Source organism: Etheostoma cragini, chromosome 24, assembly GCF_013103735.1.
Source record: "Etheostoma cragini isolate CJK2018 chromosome 24, CSU_Ecrag_1.0, whole genome shotgun sequence".
NCBI lineage: Eukaryota > Metazoa > Chordata > Actinopteri > Perciformes > Percidae > Etheostoma > Etheostoma cragini.
The window spans coordinates 7,206,861-7,228,059 of NC_048430.1; the positions used below are offsets into that span (position 1 = coordinate 7,206,861).

Genomic DNA, 21,199 nt, shown 5'->3' on the forward strand with positions numbered 1-21,199 from the left:
ACCTCCTCCCCTTCCTGTTTGCATTATTATTTCATAAATGTCACTTCATTATTGTTAAGTTGACTGCGCATCTCCCTAATTTGTTGCGGCCTGTGAGCCGGTCTTGTATTTTTGCCTTGTGTTCTGAATTTAAAAAAAATTATAAAAGGGTAATCTAAAAGTTCTAGGTGTTTTTACTGATGATTTGTTTAACTTTTTCACTGTTTTTTTTCTTTACTTCAAGAAATGCAACATATTTTCAAAATTCAATGAGGAGTTGTGTTAAATATGTCAATTCAATTACATTTGTTATATATATATATATATATATATATATAAAAATAACCAAATCACAACAAGTCATCTCATAGTTACCTGTTTTACACACACACACACGCCACTTTTTTTCATCATACTATACTATGGTTTTTATTACTTATTTTGACATACTATACCATGGCTTATTTTGACTTTTTCCACTACCCCACTAGGATTTTATTACATTTCCAATGCTTTTGCTTCTCAATGTTTAATAACGTCAATTATATGCGGTGTGTGTAAAATATTTGGTTTGTTGAATTTTATTGACCACTTTAACATCTATAAATAGGTGCAGTATTAGACCGGTTTCCTTCCTCTTTAGGTTGAGTTTCTCCTGCACTGCTGAAGTGGAACAGTCTGTCCATCCGGGTCTTCAATGGCTTAAAAACATCAAACAGTAAAATAGAAATCATCTGAAAAGATAACACAAAATGCCTTAGCTTTAATAATGAGCGAACGGTTTCAGCTACACAGATTCAAAGATTTATAATCATACCAACAAGGCCTACTCCATCTGTAATGTCCCCTTTATTTAGGCTATTCCCCTCTCTATTTATTTCCACTGGTTAGGTCTAACCTATTGAAATCAAGGCAAGTGGCTATCTCACAGGTGGCATTGATTACCTCCAGCTGACCAGTAGGAAAAGTATAACAAAATCAAAACTAAACGCCATAATCTGTATAAAACCACTTGGATGCTGTGACACGTGCTTGTGTGCGTGTGTGTGTGTGTGTGTGTGTGTGTGTCTCAGTTCAGCCTCTGACTGACCCTATAACTCACAAGAAAGTGCAGTTGGTTCTGTTGTCTTCCTCCAGTCTCTTTCCTTTTTCCTCACGCCATCCATCCGTCTTTATGGAGAAGGTTCCTAAAGAGCCGCGATCAGCAAGAACATCAAGTTGTTGATGCGCCTCGAGATGATCAAGACAGGAAGGGGGTCTCTGGACTTCTTAGTAGCAAGACAACTGTAAAAAAATACTTCACTGGGGCCTAACAAGGCATCCCATTTAAATCATAGTTGTATAAAAGCTGGATCTGTAAAGTGCTCACTATGTAGGCCTTAAACATGGCTCTCTGAAATGTAGAGGGTAAGTAGGCTAGCCATAAAAAGTTGCATAAATACTTAGTGCATAGCTCAAGTACTTAAAAGTGGCTACAGAAAAGGCAGTCGAGTGTAAAAAATAAGGTTGAAATATGAAGGCTAGGCTAAGAATGATAATCCTGTTGAAAAGTAACAAACAAGGAGAGTGTCCTTCACATCGTGGACGAGTTATTACTTGAATATTGCATTTCTTCTTTATTTAGCCTGTTGATGACTAAATCGTTTCCAGTTTTTTCTCCATTGAAGAAGCAGCAACGTCATCTGCTGTTTGTAAAGGAGTAAAAGGAGCTTCCAGCACCCGGTGTTCCCAGGCGGTCTCTTATCCAAGTAGACCTACTGACCAGACCCGACCCTGGTCTGAGATGGAGCGTGTTCAGGGTGTTATTGGCCGGAAGCGGAAATAAAATACACTAACTAGCCCATTAACCCTTGTAGACCCCCACCCCGCCACATAACTATTACATGTGAGGTGTCCAGGTCTACTGGACCCCAGTGTATTTTAATGTAGGTGCTATGAAACTAGGTTGTATTTCTGCAACTGCTATTCCCACACAAAGTTACCACATTGTTCCATTTCAAGCACTTTCACCTGTTCTGATTAAGTTCTAAGAAATAAACACCAATAATTATCCAAATTCATGTTTCTATTTTTTTTATAATACAATTTCCTGCTTTTCTCACACAAAAAAAAATTATATGATCATAAATGTGATCTCACAGGGGTTAACGACATCTATGAACCATATATGATGTATATATCATTGGTAATTGAGCTAAAGTAAACATCTAGTATGTATTTTTTACATGAATCGTTGTAAAAGGCTGTATTGATTTAAAAGCCTAATAATGTGGTGGGTCACCAGACCTGGGAATATTGACTGTGTAACAAAAATATGAAGACCACACAAGGGTTAAATATGTTGATCTTGAACCTGTGTGCATTCATAGAAACATTCTGCTACCACATGAACATGCTGCTCACTAAATAGCCCTAATGAATCAGTGCTACTATATCGTATAATCTAGCATAGTGTGACGTGGACAGAGAGGCCAAACTATGCAATATTTTCATTTATAGCAAAAGGATGTGTCTTGTTTCAAAACAACATGTACACCTACATATAAAATAATAAGACTACTAATGTCTATAAAGCTAAGCAGGGTCGTGCCTGGTCAGTACTTGGATGGGAGACCTCCGGGGAACAGTGTGCCTCAAGCTTTTTACTTCTCTTTCCAAACTGCAGAGGGCGCTCTCGCTTCTTCACCGGAGACAGCTCTGAAAAACAAAGCAGAAGAGTATAGACTGAGGATGGAAATGTACTTAATACATAAAATAGACCAGTTGTCTTGCCAGGAATAGAAACTGCTATCGACACCCGTGTGTGGAACTATGATAAATCATGTAGTTAAAAAATATGTATTATATATATAAATAAAAAAACACACATAAGGAAAATGGCTAAGAACTATTTGACCAGAAATCAGAATGCTGGAACACTCCATTACGGCAGAGTTTAAGACAAAGTGACACTGCTAAAGTAAGTACCCATAGGGTCTTTCCCCCTAGAAAGTCTGGGAAATTGAGGCAGAACAATAAAATACCATGTGCAACAAACTATTTAATGTAATTACACAAGTTTGGCACACAAATTACAAAGAATATTACAGAATAAATACCATGCTGTATTCTTAAAAATGATGTAGATTTGATTCTACCACTATCCCGGTGTACAAGGTGAAGCTTATTAGTGTTGAATCTTGACAAGACAAAAGATGAGGCTCAAAAAGGAGTGGACGTTCTGTAACTGACTCTGCTGTGGTTCTTTTACTAAGGTCATCTCTGTTCAACAGTCCCCTTATCTTAGTCTCACTTCAGTGAGACCACATGGTTATTGCTATATCTTAATTTCATAAAAATCTGGTTCAGTCAAACATTTACACAATATATAAAACTGGTACTGGAACCACAGTTTCCTAAAGCACAGGAAGGTCCTCCTGTTGCCGACAGTCAGACGCGACAGGCTCGTGTGCGGAGTAAGTGGTTTGGTTCCTCAGGTCGGTAACGTGTTTCCCTGGAGAGGAGAGAGAGGGAAGTTAGTGGGACGGACCCCAATCAATAACCTGTCAACACGATGGATTTGTCACCTCTTTGAAAAGACCACTATGGCCGAAAAATGAGCCTGATCTTTAAATACATGTTCATATCCGTGCAAGTAGCAGAGCAGTTCATGGATATTCTATGGGTGCAACAGTGGATGGTGACTGGTTAAACACTGACCCCTATACACAGTAAATATCACATTCAGATAAAACTACAGAAGAGACAATTTTGGAGGATTGTTACTGTTGACGTCTTTTGACTCAGACTAGCTTGATCGATGGAGGGGATGGGATGCAAAACCAAACTACGGCGGGCCTGAGTGTGTGGCTATGTGACCAAAAAAAAAAAAAAAAAAGACAGTCGCCGAGTTGCTGTATGTGTGATAAAAAGTAAAATAATTAAACATATCTCCAATATTTCAGATGTTTTTAGCAGCTCTGTGACCAGAGACCTGTTCACAGATTTGAAGACATATCAGCTGATTGTAAATTAGTATGTTAAATGACTCACTAGTGCCTGATTGCCAGTTTTATGACAGTAGCCTACCTGTGTGGAGCAGCTTCTCTTCTCTTCTCTTCTCAGTCCTCCTTCTTGTTGTCTATGAGCTCCTGCGTCTGCTGGGCCAGCCTCCTCTTCTCCTCCTGCTGCTTCTTCAGGGCCTGGTCTGCTTTCTTACTCTGGTAGATCTTCGCCCCGGCAAACGCCATACACAGCAGCAGTGTCTTCAGGGCCAGGATGTACAGAAGGAGGGGGACATTGTCCAAAGCCTGAGGATAGACAGAGTTCATGTTTGAAGAGGGCTTTGCATGTTTCTGCAGATCAGTGCACATTTCTTCACACCGAACAGCTGCTCTGATTTCATAACCATTTTCCTTTTAATTATATTGTTTTTATTCCAGACATAGCTTTACCACTGACTACAGGACACAACTTTTTCTCCTAGCTAAAATAGACAAAGCTGACTTTTTGGGACTACTCAATAGGACATGACAGATGGAAAACAAAAGCTCTGGAACATTCGGGGATCCTGGAGATGTTTCTCCCCCTTCTCCTCTTATCCAACATAGGCCTCAGCTGTTCAAGTGGGAGGTGGGAGTTAATTTAGTCCCATAGAGGAGAGGCGGTGTGTGAAACAGAGAACCCCCCCCCCCCCCCCCCCCCCCCCCCCCCCCCCCCACACACACACACACACACACTAGCTAAAGATTGGCACACAGGGTGGTAAGAGTGTCACTTAATTGGCCCATTTGTGTGATATCCTGCTAGGTTTTGTAATCCCCAATGTAGCACAAGTAGACTTAATATTTCACAATGATTGTTGTCCGTCAGATCGTTTACATATATTTTGATATTTCCGACTACATTTGAATGCAGCTTCATTTAACGGAGAGAAAGAAAATAAATGGAGCGGCGTTTCTATGTGCTGGACCTTGTTGCAGAAATAGTCACTACTACACAGACTCCTGGGCAGTAACCGCTGTAGTCCATGGTACATAAACTTTCCTTAACTGTCTATGCTACAGAATCTTTCGTTAACTGTCAATTGTACGGAAGCTTTCTTTAACTGTCTATATACAAAACCCAATTCAAATTAAAGGGAAAGACGTACGTGTTCGCCGGACAGCCACAGGACTAGCTACGTAGTTGACAGAGACAACCTAACTTTTAGCCTATCACAAAATAACTTACGAAACGGCTACAAAAATAACAAAATACGCATAATATATCTATAAACGAATAAATTGGACTCTATTTACCTTCCAGTTGATCATTTTGGCGTCTGGTGTTCAAGTTTATTGTTCACTGCGACAGCCAGATAAGTATGCTCCTCTGAAGGAGGCGGGGCTTGTAGTGAGTGACACACAGGCCAATCGAAATGCACTCTACGTTTAGACGTGGGCTGCGCTGCATTCAAGAAACGCGTGGACTCAAATATATTCATGTAGTGTTGATCGTGATTGTGGCGTTAATATAAAAGCACTTTAAGTTAAAAAAAAAGGTGAATAATGAGATGAACATTTTTTTTAAATGATTTGCAGTATGCTTTTCGACTATTCCCATTGAATTTAATCGAAATGTGACAAACTACCCCCATTTTTGGAGGAAGTAACCTAATCCGTTACAGTAGCACTAACGCGCAGAGAGACTGTCATCATTTAACAAAAAAAGCCTTATGGAGAGCTAAACGTTTTTGGATCCCTGGCAACATGTATTCTATTCACATATTTTCAGATCCAGTTATAGTTATTATGCTCATGATACACAGCTAAAGATTACAAATCTTAGAAACAAGACCTCTGCACAAAACAATCACAAATCACACATGGCTGACTTGACATCAACGTTTTTTTGTGTGCACCGCGCTTCCGCGTATTATGAAGTCGTTTTGTGCGTCTGTTTTTACCAAATCCAATACATTCTTAACGTTACTCGCTAAATCGTTTTTTTTTACCAACAATACAAAACATGCCAACTCTTGATGTTGCTAACTTGGTGTTTTTATTTGTGTTTTATCCAATGTATTAGACTTATTCAAACTTAAAATAGTCTCAATGAAAGAGATGTGGGCCGCATATGTGCTATTATATATTACTATCAACACACGCATCTATATTCGTAGTCACGGTGGCCGAGAGGTTAAGGCGTTGGACTCGAAATCCAATGGGGTTTCCCCGCACAGGTTCGAATCCTGTTCGTGACGAAAATTTATTTTGTTTAAGGAAAAGAAACTGTCGCTTTGACTGACACCATACCAAAAATATACGTTTTGTAATTTAGGTTTTAAAACTCGAATGTGGTTTTACACACACAGATTTAAAATTGCTGTAAGAACAGTCCACACAGATAAGATGGACACAGTTTATTCACTGGGGGATTCAGTGATTGCATTCAACACATCTTGTGCAGCTGCCTGGCAAATAAATGTACAAACAAAGAAAAAGATAGGACTTACTGAAACCAATCCAAACCTAACTGATATATAAATAATTCCCTCTATATGTATTTTTCCCATAATGAAACAGACCTGACCATATGACATTCCATTATATATTTTAAACTGATGTGTGCCAGCTGGGAGCAGATAATACAAACTGGGTTACTTTGAGCAGGCAGTGTAAATAAAGGGCAAGGCTACAGTGAACTGATTTGCATCTAGAGCCAAGGACATTAGCCATAACAACACAAGCAATTAGGATTAGCTAGGTTACCTTAAAAATGTATTTTATTACAGTTACTTTATAACAGTGGTAATGATCACAGATCCTATATTTCCACAGTTGGGGTTGAATCGGAAAATAAATACATGTAATAAATGGAAACTGGAGAGTGCATAATGCAAAAAACGGAATGACTGAACACTTGTTTTTCTGTTTTTAAATTAAACTTTAACCATATCTAGCAATTTGAGGTGTAAAAGTTTAGTACACACATTTCAAACAGAGGCCTTTTATTTTGTTGTTTTCTAATAAGAATTATGATTCTAATAGTGGCCCGTGGGACAAAATTAAATATACAGTATAGTAAATATATTCTCTTCCACCCACACACCGTGTATGCACAGTACATACTGCCCAGTTAACATTCACTTTCCAAATATTAACTTGCAAAAATAAATACACAATGAATAAATATGTCAACGCTCAATGTCAGCAGTCACATTGTTAAGTGGAATTTCCTTTTCCACAATATGAAATATGTCAACTAAGAAATGAAACGGTGGGCCTGTTCTCGCTGGGCTTCCATGCAACACTAATGCTGTAATGAGCCTCATTCACATGAAGTCATAGTGGGCTTAGACCAGGGCTCAATAATTGGAGGCAGAAAAGGTAAGAGTGTTAGTTTGAAATTGGGAAAATCATAAGCCCAGGTAGTGTGCTCCAGCTCATGGTTCAGTGAATGAAAAATCAAAGATCATGCAGTGTGTCTCCAGCTACATACAGTTTATACAATGTCAAAGGTTCACATGCTGTCAGCTCATATTTATGTTGAGAGTGAAGAAGTAACTTAAAGTACAGCTTGATCCGTCATGTACAGGGAGCACACACTGATCTGTTGGCTCACTAATCCTTTTAATTTAGGTAACTGGTGAAATCTATTTCTTCACCTGTCCACATACTGTAACAATCTTTCCAAACTTTATTCATCCTTCCACCTTCTTCAGTTTATCCATCTTTTGATCCCACCCAACTGTCTCTCCACCTTAATCGGCTAATTCAGAGTCACATATCAATCTGAACACATACTGATCCATTAACCTACACATATCAATCTGTTCTTGTATTGTAAATAAAACCCATGAAAAGCCCTACAATGTATTTATCTGTGGAGCCAAAGCCTGATATATTGCATTTCTCTTCACCATAGAACTGCATTATTGTCCAACAAATATTAAAAACACAATGTTACGCACCCAGATAACTCAGTTGGTAGAGCGGGCGCCTGTATGTAGAGGTTTACTCCTTACGCAGCAGGCCCGGGTTGGGGTTCCACTCCGACCTGCGGCCCTTTGCTGCATGTCATTCCCCCATTCATATCTTCAACTGTCCTGTCAAATAAAGGCCTAAGATGCCCAAAAACAGTATCTTAAAACCAAAAAATATACACATTGTTGCATGGGTGACATGTTAGTCACTTACTGTTGGATTTGGCTTTTCCTGGGATTTGCTGACAATAAGAATAATATACCAGCCTTTTTCTTTTAGACATAAAAGTGTGATTTTCACAGCCAAGAGCACAAAGATTGCATTTGTTCCACCAAGAGCCAATCCTTTTTTCTTCTCCTTTTTTTTCTCATTGCATCCTAAAATCTTGAATCTTGCCGATCCGTCTTTAACATGCTTGCGTAAGTCAAATTGTACTTTGGCTGTTAGTTACTATGACATCCAGCGTGTCAGTGTCTTTCCTCCTGCTCAGTGATGGAGATGTTGGCTCTGGTAACTAGAGGTAGGGTGTTGCTGTATGTATCTTCCTCTGGTCATTCTGGGACCCGTTCTAACCAATAGCATTCTCCCAGGAAACAGTGACAGTGAAGGAGAGCAGACCCTGCGGTGTTACATCACTCTCTGTCTTCATGCTCAGGATGTGTCCCCCCCCCCCCGAGACACTGGGACATTAACACTGTGTTGTAGAATGTTCTCCCTCGCTCAGAAGCGTGAGAGTGGATGTGCTCAGTAGCGCCCCCTGTGGTTCGTTCTGGACATGGTGAGTGGCAGAGACACAGAGGAGAGAGAGGAGACCTCCCAGTAGAGAGAACGTGACAGGAAGAGCTGGTAGAGGATCACCATGGAGATGGACTGGCAGAGGATAACACCGATGGTCACTACCTACAGAAAGGGGCAACAAAGTAGAGAGTTTGCGACAGCCTGGGGATTGTTTTTTGCCCATTGGGGGCAGAGAAACAAGTTTAAAATACAATATCCTAAACTACAGCCCCAGATATACATGCAAGTACCCTAAAATGTCTCCAACTGGTGCTAAATGCGAGAATTATTTAGCTAAAGTCAGACAAAAGGACCAAAACTACAGCCATTTAACTAGAAAACAACTGGGTAATATTGCACCAACCTGTTAACTTTAGTAACATTTGGTATTTTTTCTGAACTAAAAGATTATGGAACATATTTCAATTTTAGGTATGAGGTCACTGTCCTCACCAAAAGATTTAGACTGCCATTATGGTACCTGAAAACTCCAGTTTGGGCTAATCGATCAGTCTCACGCACCACTCCATGGTGGTGCCTTGCTAAAATGTTTTTTTTTGCATGTTCAAACCTTCTCCCTCTGGTGCTTGTTGAAGATAGCCGACGTGACGAAGAGGACGGGATGACACAGGAACCACAGGAAGCACCCCTGCAGAGAAGACAAGGCAGACCACCTGAAGGACTGTCGGGTATTATTTGTGTGTCTTGAGGATGCGGTAGTGTGGGATTTACCTTGGCGAAGCAGAGGTAGAAGTCCCTCTTCAGGGTGCTGCGCTCGGTGGAGATGATCTGGTAGAGGACAGAGGCCAGCAGGAGGGCCAGGCCCACTCTCAGAGCCATGAGGAGGACACCTGCCAGACTCAGCGGGGAGTGGTAGCTGTGATGTTGACTCTCGGATTCTGAATACTGCTCCCAAAGCAGCAACGCCCCCTGGAAATGACACAATTTCACTTTAAACTTCAACTCCCCCTCCCCCTGATATACTAGCATAATCCAGTTTCAGAGTAACCCCGCGTACCTGTACAAGGACTCCGCCAACAGCAACAGCCGTGGACGCCCGAGACTGTTCCCACTGCAGAGGTCTGGACTGAGGCTTCCTGCCTCGGCTCAGAGTCCAGCCCGCACAGAGACTCAGTAACATGTACAGCATGGACACCTGGGACACCATATCCCAGACTGCACAGGAAACAGGATATGAAAAAGAAGAGGGCAAATAATAATTTCTTGTCTGTTTACAGTCTTATTCTTATAATTACATCAAGCTTCCTAAGCATTTATGATATTTATTATCATAATGTAGGACATATTTAAGAAAGAGGAACATACACTCTGCCAGGTTGCCCATCAGAGGAATACCAGTACCATCTCTGGAATACCTGCAGAACACCAGGAGAGGGAACAGGAAACACCCGAAAAGGTACAGAATGAGTCACAAGATAGATAAAACATGTTTTTTTGCTTCCCAAATGTCAGACTTTCTCAATGTGTTGCTTTTTCTTGTGAAATGCTTGAGATTTTTTCCTCTTTAGGACTAAAAACTATTACACTGAAGACAATCTGAGAAGGAAACACTACTACTACTACTGCTCAAAGGCTCCGTCATCTGGGTTCAAACCTGCGTCCCCGCAGTTTTATCAGATTCTACCTGGCGAAGTGGATGTAGTTGCAGAGAGAGGAGAAGCCCTGTAGCGCCAGCACGGTGGTCAGCACTTTGAGGACAGTGTGCATAGGACCTCCCTTCCTCAGAGCCTGGTGCAGAGGCTGGATGTAGATACAGCAGGCTATGAAGTAGGCCAGCAGGAGGAGGAAGTAAAAACTATGGAGACCTGGGAGAGCGAGGGAGAGAATAAAAACGAGTCAAGTGGAAACTTTTTGTTCTTACATGAATTATGCAGATTCCTCAGAACCAATTCCTACATCTTTTAAAGAGTATCAAAGATTTCAAAGCAGTGGATATGGATAAAACTATTTAGACAAAATAGGCTGATAAAACCCTCAATTCAAGCATATTTGTGAAAGAAAAGTTCAGGACATGGGATTCGCTAATATGATCTATTAATATTTGACTGCAAAACACAAAATGTCCTGATGTCTGACAGCCTATATCAGCGGTAGTGATGCCACGTAGGGATTTGTATTTTGCCAAAGATTTAGCCGGAGAAAACCCAAGAATATAGCGCAAATCCAGACGGTGTGCTAAAAGGACGTAGGAAGGCTGAGCCAGGCAGAGCTAGGCTAACTCTCAGTTTATAGGGTCCTAACATATTTGGGGTCTCGTCCGGGATCTGGAGGAGTTTATTAGATTGTTTGTAGTTTTGTTAAATCAAACACTTGTTTAGGCATTTGCGGTGCTTAGTGTTAGTTGAATGTCAGTTGTCTGGTTTTAATCCGTAAAACGGCTAAAGACAGGTTTCTTCTCTATAGCAGTCTTGGGAAAAGTGTATCCTACAACTGAGGTTGTAGATATTCCCATATCCGAGTTCAACTCCTGACCGTGACAAGCTGGCTTTGTTTCTGTTTTCAATGGTTGTAATGCACGGCTGCACATTTATTATTATTGATCAATTGTACTACTGCTTTTGTAACAAGCGCCTCCCATCCTTCTTTCAGTTATTTTTACATCAATGGTTACTCTCTGTGTATAGGGTCGTAACATGACCATTCAGGGTGTCTGACCTGCCTCCTCTGCGCTGAAGTGCTCCAGAGGATTTCCAGCCGAGTCGGCGTTAAACAACAAGATGGTGAAACTGAGATCAGAGTGGGAAGGAATCACTGCATTTTTCTGGAGAGACAGACGGGAAAAAGAGAAAAGAAAAAACAAATTACTGCTCTCAGAACTAATATAACCACTGAAACAGGATGCGAAGGATGGGTTTGTTCTAAATGCTAATGCTTCACCATCAGGGGCTTTCATCAGCTGCTTGGCTACCAGCTGACTAAAAACATCCACTCACATTCATCCAGGTGTATACAGCAGCTAATAGAACCTGAAACACATCCTCCCTTTGTACTAAGCGTTAGGAGTGGTCAAATTTAATGTCCATGTATGTTTAAGGAGGGGTTAGTTTCATAGCAATCGGTTACCTGACATGTGTATCTGTCAGCATATAGGGCCTGCCAGGCTGTGGGAGAGGACTGGCGAGGGATCGTCTGGTTGTGTTCTTGATCCCTGAGAGAAACTGAAGAAAGAAGACAAAGAAGCCAATGAGGTGAAGTGAAAGAATAAAGAGGATAAAAATCAATCCAGCTGCATCACATCCATCATATCAGAGATCAGTGCTCTGGATTAGTAAACACTGGATCTAACCGGGGATGTGAGCTTTAGCAAGCCTCTCGGAGCAGTTTAGGTTGTCAAGGCTCGAGTCCATGTCCTTATACAGCAGCACTCTGGACTCCTTCTCCGTAGCCAGAGCAGAATTGTCCAGCCGGATCACCAACAGACCATTATCACCTACAGAAAAAGGACAAGGTTCAGAGAAACTATTCAATCATTCGATTTCATAACAACAGCTGTTTAATCTCTCACATCTACTGTGCATTTTACAGCACTACAGAAGACATAACAGCACTCTGACTCTTCTGGCAATTTTCCAAACCATGACATAGTGTTTTTGATTTTTATATCATTGTAAATACAATATTTTGGGGTTTTAGTCTGAAAAACAAGTCATTTGAAGATGTCACCTCAGGCTCTGGAAATTAGTGTTGTTTTTCTTTTCAAGTTTCTCTTCATAGCAATTAATTGCCAAACACATTTTCAATTAAGTGAGCACAAACCAGAGGAATAGTTGAACATGTAGCCTTCAGGAGGCCCTGGACACACTCTGTGTTTCAGAATCATATTCTGATGATTATGTCACGGGTCTGGCTTCAGGCATATTAGATAATTACAGTTAGTCTCTTGCAAGTTGGGACGAGAGAAGCACACACAGCCAGGGGCTTCACAAGTTTTTACCAGCCAATCCTACAGCGAGTACCCACCCTGCTGAAAGGGAGCCAGACCAGTTCAATGAGGTCTGTAGCTGACCTCTGACCTCACTCTTAGGCACTGGGGGTTATGTATCTCTGATATTAACTGGCACAAAGAAAGAAACAGGACTGGCACAGTGAGGTTATTAAAATTCATCAGTGCAGTAAGAGGTAAAGTGATGATGACACTCTAGGTAAGCCAGTGGCAGATAAAGAAAAGCGAAAAACAATCTTGAAGTAAACTGAATCCACACATCGTCATCACGCCATGTTAAAAATGAATACTGAACCCTCTCACAGCTGACACTGTTTGACACGGTGGCATCATGACATAAGTATCGTTAACGTTACCTTGGTACATAAATTTAGTGATGAACTGGCCATTCTGCTGTCTCGCTGCTTCGCTGTTAAAAAGTCCCGTCACGCTTTTCCCACAAGCCTCCGGACTGAGCAGTAATATAGCCACAAATGTGGCTAATAAATACGACATTTTCCCTTATGCAGTTCAACGTTATCGACAAATAAACGTTAGCTCTTCCATTCAATGAGCCACGAAGCCAGAAGTGAACTAGCTTAGCTGCGCCAAGTTAGTCAAAGTTAGCCAGGATGAAACCAGAAGTCAGCTGCTTCTGCACTCAAATAAAAGCTCTAACGCTTACGTCTCACTTTGGGGCTCACCGAGGTGTATGATGTAGTGACGTGAAACATCGACTGAGGTACACTTTTATATTTAATTTCGGATAAAACTAAATATATGATGGCCTGTCATAGTACTTCGAATTGCATAACATCATTATTGTATTTCCTAAAAGTATGCTTTATGATTCAGTATGAGGTTTTAAGCAGTAATACATGACCTTCAAGAAACACCTGCTATTTTAAATAGCCTGGTAATAAGAGTTTAACTATATGTTTAGCTAACACTTTTATTTTGAAAATAGTTTTTCGGACGTTGCATGTTCATTGTAACTCACTTGACACCTTGTCAACTCGGCACTGTTGACAGTTTGATTGATTTGGGATTCACCCAATCAAAAAGCCCGTATATCTTTTCCTCATGTACCAAAACCAATCAGAGAGTAGAAGCCCCTCTACATTCGATAAATATCCCGCCCCTTTTCAACGTGTCAACACTGCCGTACAATGGACGGTGACTGTCGCAAATCACACTGTATACATGGAAGTGTAAGGCAAACAGAGACGTGCTGCTACCTATTAGCTATATCTATATATAAGGGAGTTAAAACGATTAATATGTCGTTATTATATCTGAAGGAGACCTTAAGGTGAATAGAAAGCTGCCGGTGTTCAGTGTTGTGATGACCAGAAGATGGACTTCAACAGGACTGTTCTGGTGACTGGAGGCTCTGGATTTATGTGAGTTTATGTAATGGATTCAAACTGATGATGATACATAAATGACTTAAAGTTATCCATAACGAGTAATCGTTAAAATAAACTCTCTCGTTGTTCAGTTAACGTTAGACCACGACCCCTAAAGCAAATTATCTCCATCCAGTTTTTTTTTAGTTCTGTTACACTAATGTACATTACAGTGGGCTTCAATGAGTTCAGCTCCGTTCCTAAACAAAGGCATCTGTTATAATATTGACCTAATTAGTGATTAATAGTCAATAAGCAGTGTGTTTACTGTATTAATAAGATACGTTATATTGGAAATGAAACAACCCAAAATGTGAGGATTTTTCTGCAATGAGAACTTTTACTTGCAATACTTTAAGTATATTTATCTGCTTAAATAATTTTACTTAAGTAACATTTTCAATGCAGGACTTTTACTTGTAACCGTGTGGTATTAGTACTTTTACTCAAGGAAAGTCTTAAATGTATATATGTCCACCCATCTCTCTCCAGCGGCTCCCATCTTGTATGTTCGCTGGTGAACAGGCACCCTGACTGGAGGATTATCAACTTAGATTATGTAAGTCTTCTCTGGTGTGTGGTAGCTCCAACACTGTCCTTGTCCACAAATTGATGAAAGAATAAATACATGTACATAATCTCAGTATGTTGTATGTACTCTTGCATTGCTCGTTGTCTGATCTCTTCTAGTTGGATTACTGCTGCAGCCCCAGGAGTCTGGAGAGTGTTGAAGACAGAGCGAACTACACCTTTATCAGGGTGAGAATCTATCAATCAATAGAAGATCATGTAGCTGCAGGCAGTAACAAAAGGTTTAGTTTAGGCCCATTAAGGGGAACAGTGACATTTGTACTATTACAATAGCTAGTAGTATACTAGTAGTATACCTATTTAAATGTACTCCTTTCTTTAACAGGGAGATGTGTGTAACTCACGGCTGGTTAATCACATTTTCAACACAGAAAACATCGATGTGATCTTTCACCTGGCAGCCAAAACACATGTCGGTGAGCAGCAAACTGAGGATACACTTGTGAGCTGCTGCTCTATTAATAATCAGCCTCTGATACTACAGTCCTTTTATTTATCTCTCCCCGCTCAGAGAGGTCGTTTGAAACTGCGTCTAGTTTCCAGCGTGTTAACATTGATGGGACCAGAGTTGTACTGGGAGCCGCCCATCAGGCCCGACACCGGCCACAGCGCTTTATCTACGTCAGCACTGATGAAGTGTACGGAGCCAGTCTGGACCAGGTCAGTGAATAGTGATTTAGTTAGGGGGGCGGGGGGTGAATTATGGTTAGTGATTTTGATATTGGGTGTTTGTCTTCTGCAGGTGTTTGATGAGAGCAGTCCAGTGAGGCCCTCTAACCCGTATTCTGCCACTAAAGCAGCTGCTGAGTACCTGGTCCAATCCTACTGGGACAAATATAAGGTAGACAAAGGCAGGGTACTAGCTTCTAAATGACAAGGTTATTAAGACATTCATTGTAAAGTTTTAGCACTGGATTTTTTCCCTGTGTTATAGCATGTATCCACATGATAATCAAAGCAAAAAATGGCAAAATGTCTCTAGTTTTAGCTTCTAAATTATGAGAATTTGCTGCCTATCTTTGCCTTGCGTGATATTAAAGCTATAGTGCGTAGTTTTTGTCGCCCCCCATGAGTAATTCTAAGTATCAGTACTCATGGTATCAGCCACCAATGTAACGGATGTTAATTATTATCAAAAAGGGACACGCTTAAGCTTTAATTTAATTGTCTTTTGGTTTTTGACTGTTGGTCAGACAAGCAATTTCCTAACATCACATCGGGCTTGTGGTAACTGTGATGGGCATTTTTATACACTGTATCAGGGTTAGGGAAATCCAGGTTTTGTTCCTCACAGTTGTTTGTTAAATACTGCTCTGTGTATCTGTTACCAGTTTCCCATCATCATTACCAGGAGCAACAACATCTACGGGCCCAGGCAGTACACTGAGAAGGTACAGCACCCACACGTCCTTTAAGATATTAATCACTGATTGGTCTAAATTATTACAATTTAACATTTTGGATATCCACAATTGGCCGTGTACAAGACCCTTGCAGTGTAAAAAAAAAAGGTATTTTTTTACTAAGTGTGAACTACTTAATCTTTAGTTGAAAATGCAGATTTTGCAGGTTTTAAACACACTAGTTAAACAGTTAAGCCAACAATCGTCTTCTTGATCTTTCAGGTCATTCCGAGGTTTCTCACGCTCTTGCAAAGGAACAAGAAATGGTAGGCTTCTTTGAACTTTAATTTGAAAAGGTTCTGCTGAGAGACCGGCTTCGGTATTTTGACATTAATAGAAAAACGTGACTGACCAACTACAGCTTCAAATTTCGGTTCCTCTTCCTCCGCAGCACCATCCAGGGAACGCTGCCCAAATCCCGCCATTTCCTGTTTGTCGATGACGCCATCAACGCCTTTCTGTTGGTTCTGGAGAAAGGGATTGTGGGAGAAATCTACAACATGGGAACAAGCTGTGAGATTCCTATCATACAACTGGCCGGGGAACTTGTTAAGATGGTGGGTTCAGGAACTGTGCTCCTAATTTAAACATGTAGGGGGAAGTAGCAGATGTTCACAAAACTCAGTGTGTTTGTGTTTTTAGGTGAAGAAAGTGCCGGACTCTGAGGTAAAAGATTGGCTCGAGTTTGTGCCTGACAGGTGAGTCAACTTGTGCCGTTTAAAAAATGAATGCAAAATTTCGAGATTCTAAATCATTACTGGTAATACTAACACTATGACTGTAACATAGCAGCAAACAAATATTTACCACCAACCTTCCAACTGACAGGTGCCCGCTCTGCCACTGAGCCGCCCCAAAGTTGATATCAGAAAATCAACGTTGCATTAGTTCTCACATAAAATGTCACGCCTGCGATGGGCCAGTTTGACAAGTTATGAATCTTATCAGGACAGTGAGCAAAGTGACCTTTGACCTCTGCTCTACAGGCCGCACGTCGACCTGCGCTACCCAATCACGTGTGAGAAGCTGCAGCAGCTAGGCTGGAGAGCAGAGGTGTCCTGGGCTGAAGGCATCAGACAGACGGGTACAGTAGTAAAGAGAGCAGATAAGGCCAGCACATTAACATGGGGGGTGGGGGGAGTTAAGGGCCATGACTAAAGAAATAAATATATATTATATAGTTAAATGTGTATATATTTTATACTTTTATTTATCCAGAGTGTAACTGCAGGGAACTAAATAAATCTGTCAACTTCCTAAAAGTATAAATATATACACCTTTAGACATTTAATTATACAATTGTACATTTATTTATTTAGTTTTGGCCCTTAAATCTCTCCATATCTTAAAGTGCTAATCCACAAAAGATGCAGGTTTTAGCCACAATTGGTTGCCTCTTTATAATGTGCTATTAATTCCTGTGTTTCAGTCAAATGGTACCAGGTCCACCCAGACTTCTGGTCAGACGCAAGCGAGGACCAAGAACCCATCCAAAGTCAGCTTGAAAAGGCGGAGTGAAAAGAGACAACGCAGTGACTTCTTTTCTACAAATTATTTCATGACACGGACGATTTACCTCAACTTCTGAATACAGATGATGATATAAACCAGCTAGCTTTATAGTATAGTTAGATTAGTTTATTATTCTCAGATGATTATTGGACCAACAGGCCTTAAAGTGCTAGACAAAAGGAAGGCAGAGCCTCCCTTCAACCAAAGGTACACCTGAAAATGAGTGCACTTTATTTTGATATGAATCACGGATTCAGCTTATGTTGACAAGCATCACACAGATCCTGAATGTACAGTGACAAAACACATAAGACCTAAGTATCGCATTTACATGCACTCAACAATTGCTGTAAATCAGTTGCTTAAGTGCATGTAAACGCTAGCTCCTGCTAACGTTCAGCTAAGGTGGGTAGCAAGTTTTAGCAACTGTAGGTGCAACTTTACATTTCAAATGTAGGTTTAGTCTTTTACAGCACAAGCATTATTTGATCAAGATTAAGAAAACTGATTTTTTTTTAAAGCAGTAGCCCGATAATGAAAGGGTGAGGAATGGACCTCAAAGTCAATTCATCTGTCATTTGTTTTATACACATGGTAGAGATGATTTTTACATTGTCCAGTGTCTAACTGCAAATAAACTTGATTATTTAATAACTTCAAGGTGTATGACATTTTTTCAGATATTTAAATTCTAAAACACACAGAAGAAGAAATGGATCAAAACACTTTACATTTGCAAATCAAAACCTTTATTCGGGGTAAAATCAGAATAGATGCACGGTTTTCTTCTCTTCGTGCAGTGCTCCTCTTCGTGCACAACTGCTAAACTAATACATAAAGCAAATACTAACTACCAGGCTGGAGGTGCAGTGTGTTCACATTGAGGGGTCTGGCCAGTAAGCAATGGCTACAACACTGGGCTTTATCATACTTCAATTCAAGTCACTAAACAGCAATCAATTCTAAATCTGACAACACTTTTTTTTGTAACAACCCTTTAAGTTTATAAAATATAAAGTAAAATAAAGCTGCAGTGTTGCATTTTATTTGGTGTCCCCATTTTGTTTCCATGAATTAAGATCATGGCACCCAAGACGTGATCGTTCACCTACTTGTACTAGTACTACCATATCTTTGAAATGTCACTGAGAGTGGCTTTGCTGGGGCCGCATTGCATTCTGGTCCATTAAGGCTACTGTTGATGGACAAATTTGTTTCTGTATAACTGCAGAATGTCCGCAGCTAAACGATGGCAGAAGACTCATTTGGCTCAGCAGCAAGTTAAGCAAAAACAAAACAAAAAAAACACCTGGATGTATTTGTCATCAGGGCATCCCCCCCCCCCCATTTCTGATTGGCCAGACGCTCCCCTATATGTATGACCATTATCACTCAACACACAGGCACCTGCAAAGATGCAAATCACAACAACATAGCAATAGAACCACAGTTAATTCTGTGTTATGAAGACTTTAAAGATCACCACTTGCCAGACATTCACAACAAGGGTATTAACGGGAAGGAAAAGTGTAAAGACTCAAATGAAAAAAAAAAAAAAAAATCCAAACAAAATAACATCCGACTTGGAGAGAATCTGGACACTTGTTTTTTGTACTGCATGTTTTTTTATTGTTTTTTTAAATTTCTTTTTTTTTTACAAAATGGTCTTTTGATTGTAACGTTTAATTTTTTTATTTTAATCCAAACCTTGGCATATAATGGTGGTATTGTCTCAAATTTTGTTTGCCAATTCAAATGGCTGCTTATGGTTGATTTTCAGTATTGGCAATGGAACCTGTCGCACAAACGGGTTTATGGATCTGATACTGAGTCCAATGTGACTTTAAAAGGAAACCTATGTAGGATGTTTCTTTGAATATGTCACAGTCGCATTAACTGTAATAAAACTGTCAGTGCGTCACTCTGTGGCCGCGTGTGACTCCACGTGCACATCTTTATGCATTTATGCATTTGACCAAGAAGGAAAGAGCCCTGTTATGGCAAGTGGCGAGTGCAAATTAGGGTTTTAAACTAAATATTTCTTCTATATAACAAGAACGGTAAGAACAAGGGACTGCCACCTCTTAAGATAACTCCTGTCTTTCAGAGAGGTGTTCAAGGTCCAATTTTGCTTAGACAAAAGCCAGGTTAAACTTCAGAAAATGTAAAGTGCACAACTGCACCGTTCTGAGGCGGGGACTTGTTCAGCTAAAATAGTCTGGTTAAACAAGACAAGATGTGCAAGCACCGTGGGGTGCTTTGTATCGTCCCTAGACAGAGAACTGGTGTACTGGGATTTCTGGGATGATTTGAATCAGTTTTGGCATTAGTGACATTTTGCACATAATCACAAGTTGTTACGGTGACATATTTAAAGAGAAATCCCTACACGTTGCATCTTTAACATTAAAAAGCTCACACTACCCCAGAAAAATAGAAATTTTCACTCATACCAATGACATTCAACATTCAAGTGCCAGTGTTTTTGTTTACTGTCTTTTGGTCAAGTCACTTTGTAAAATATCAACTTTTGTATTAGGCTTATAAAAATAAATATTTCTCAAAAATGCTTGATAAATTACACAAACTAGCAGCGAAAGTAGACTCGAGAACTCTGTGTGCAAACAGCTGATTCCTACGGTTGCTGTTCACTACGACTCCACCTGGTCCCAAAAAAACTGTTTCATGTCCGGAAGAACCTTTCTATACAACGTACACACACTCACTCACTCACTCTCACACACACACACACACTCTCACACTCTCACACTCTCACACTCTCTCACCCACATTCACACACTAAACCATGGAGAAACCTCTTCTTTCTGACACCTGACTGTGCTACACTTCAAACAATCTCACTCACTCCTTCGTACCTCTCTGAGGTTTTGAAGGACATGTACTACAGAAGACTTTAGTTGAACACTAAACTAAGTAACTGAAGTATTTTCTGTAAAACGCGATGGGATTTCTACAACAGAGGGGCCTGCAGGCCGCAGCAATGGGAGCATAGCACCATAAATTGTTCACGGACAATCAAAGCACTCCTGCTGGGAAATTAGTTACCTTAAAGACGCAAAATCATTTGCCATGGTGACACAGTCAGTGTCAGTGCGTCCGTTGCCATGGTAATGCTATGTACAGTGTAACCAACTTCACCATCTTCGCCATTAGGGCTGGGTATCCCCCTTAAATTTAAGGCATCAAAAAGGTCTTTAAAATACTCAAAAAACTAAAGTGCAGGATTTCTAAATAACTTTTCTTTCAGAGGATTTAAACTCAGCATAGTCTACTTTAGATTAGTAAAGCTGGGGATCGGAACAAATGTTATATTTAAGCTCACTTACCGTAGAGGGTTAGGATTTATTTACATGATTCCCACACTACTGAGTGGTGAAAACAGACCCGCTACGGCAAACAACTAACTTGAACAAGACAAACAGCAAGAGACACCAAAACCACTCTGTCTGCCCTGTGAGGTTATATGTAGGAACATCTAAATACTGTTTCTGAATCTGTTTATGCCATCAATTGCACAACAGCTCTTAAACGTTGACATGTTTGCAGCAATGCTTTAACGCACCCCGCTACACTCAACACTTGCGTGTTTACCATTATTGGGGGGGGGGGGTGAGTGT

General features: G+C 40.4%; 3 protein-coding genes, 1 long non-coding RNA gene and 1 other non-coding gene across 5 annotated transcripts; 2 read left to right on the forward strand and 3 right to left on the reverse strand.

Moving 5' to 3' along the window:
• Positions 1-2,959: 2,959 nt before the first annotated feature.
• Positions 2,960-5,388, reverse strand: LOC117939620 (small integral membrane protein 11A-like). The gene is made up of 3 exons (XM_034865086.1): positions 5,259-5,388; positions 4,048-4,268; positions 2,960-3,472 (listed from the first exon to the last, which is right to left on the reverse strand). The coding sequence occupies exons 1-2, from the start codon at positions 5,271-5,273 to the stop codon at positions 4,080-4,082; spliced, it is 204 nt and encodes a 67-aa protein (XP_034720977.1). The 5' UTR covers positions 5,274-5,388; the 3' UTR covers positions 2,960-3,472; positions 4,048-4,079.
• Positions 5,389-6,120: 732 nt separating this feature from the next.
• trnas-cga lies at positions 6,121-6,202 on the forward strand. The gene has a single exon. It is a non-coding gene; the product is annotated as a tRNA-Ser (tRNA).
• Positions 6,203-8,321: 2,119 nt separating this feature from the next.
• On the reverse strand, positions 8,322-13,293 carry gpr180 (G protein-coupled receptor 180). The gene is made up of 10 exons (XM_034865084.1): positions 13,023-13,293; positions 12,010-12,153; positions 11,787-11,881; positions 11,379-11,484; positions 10,348-10,528; positions 10,029-10,078; positions 9,721-9,878; positions 9,435-9,632; positions 9,274-9,351; positions 8,322-8,825 (listed from the first exon to the last, which is right to left on the reverse strand). The coding sequence occupies exons 1-10, from the start codon at positions 13,159-13,161 to the stop codon at positions 8,670-8,672; spliced, it is 1,305 nt and encodes a 434-aa protein (XP_034720975.1). The 5' UTR covers positions 13,162-13,293; the 3' UTR covers positions 8,322-8,669.
• Positions 13,294-13,802: 509 nt separating this feature from the next.
• Positions 13,803-18,221, forward strand: LOC117939619 (dTDP-D-glucose 4,6-dehydratase-like). The gene is made up of 12 exons (XM_034865085.1): positions 13,803-14,048; positions 14,547-14,613; positions 14,745-14,813; positions 14,971-15,061; positions 15,157-15,305; positions 15,388-15,486; positions 15,977-16,036; positions 16,271-16,314; positions 16,440-16,605; positions 16,691-16,746; positions 17,035-17,132; positions 17,479-18,221. Exons 1-12 carry the CDS (start codon positions 14,002-14,004, stop codon positions 17,565-17,567), a joined length of 1,035 nt encoding a protein of 344 aa, XP_034720976.1. The 5' UTR covers positions 13,803-14,001; the 3' UTR covers positions 17,568-18,221.
• A 129-nt stretch (positions 18,222-18,350) lies between these two features.
• On the reverse strand, positions 18,351-21,165 carry LOC117939621. Its single transcript, XR_004655634.1, has 2 exons — positions 20,348-21,165; positions 18,351-20,290 (listed from the first exon to the last, which is right to left on the reverse strand). It is a non-coding gene; the product is annotated as an uncharacterized LOC117939621 (long non-coding RNA).
• Between the last annotated feature and the right edge of the window lie 34 nt (positions 21,166-21,199).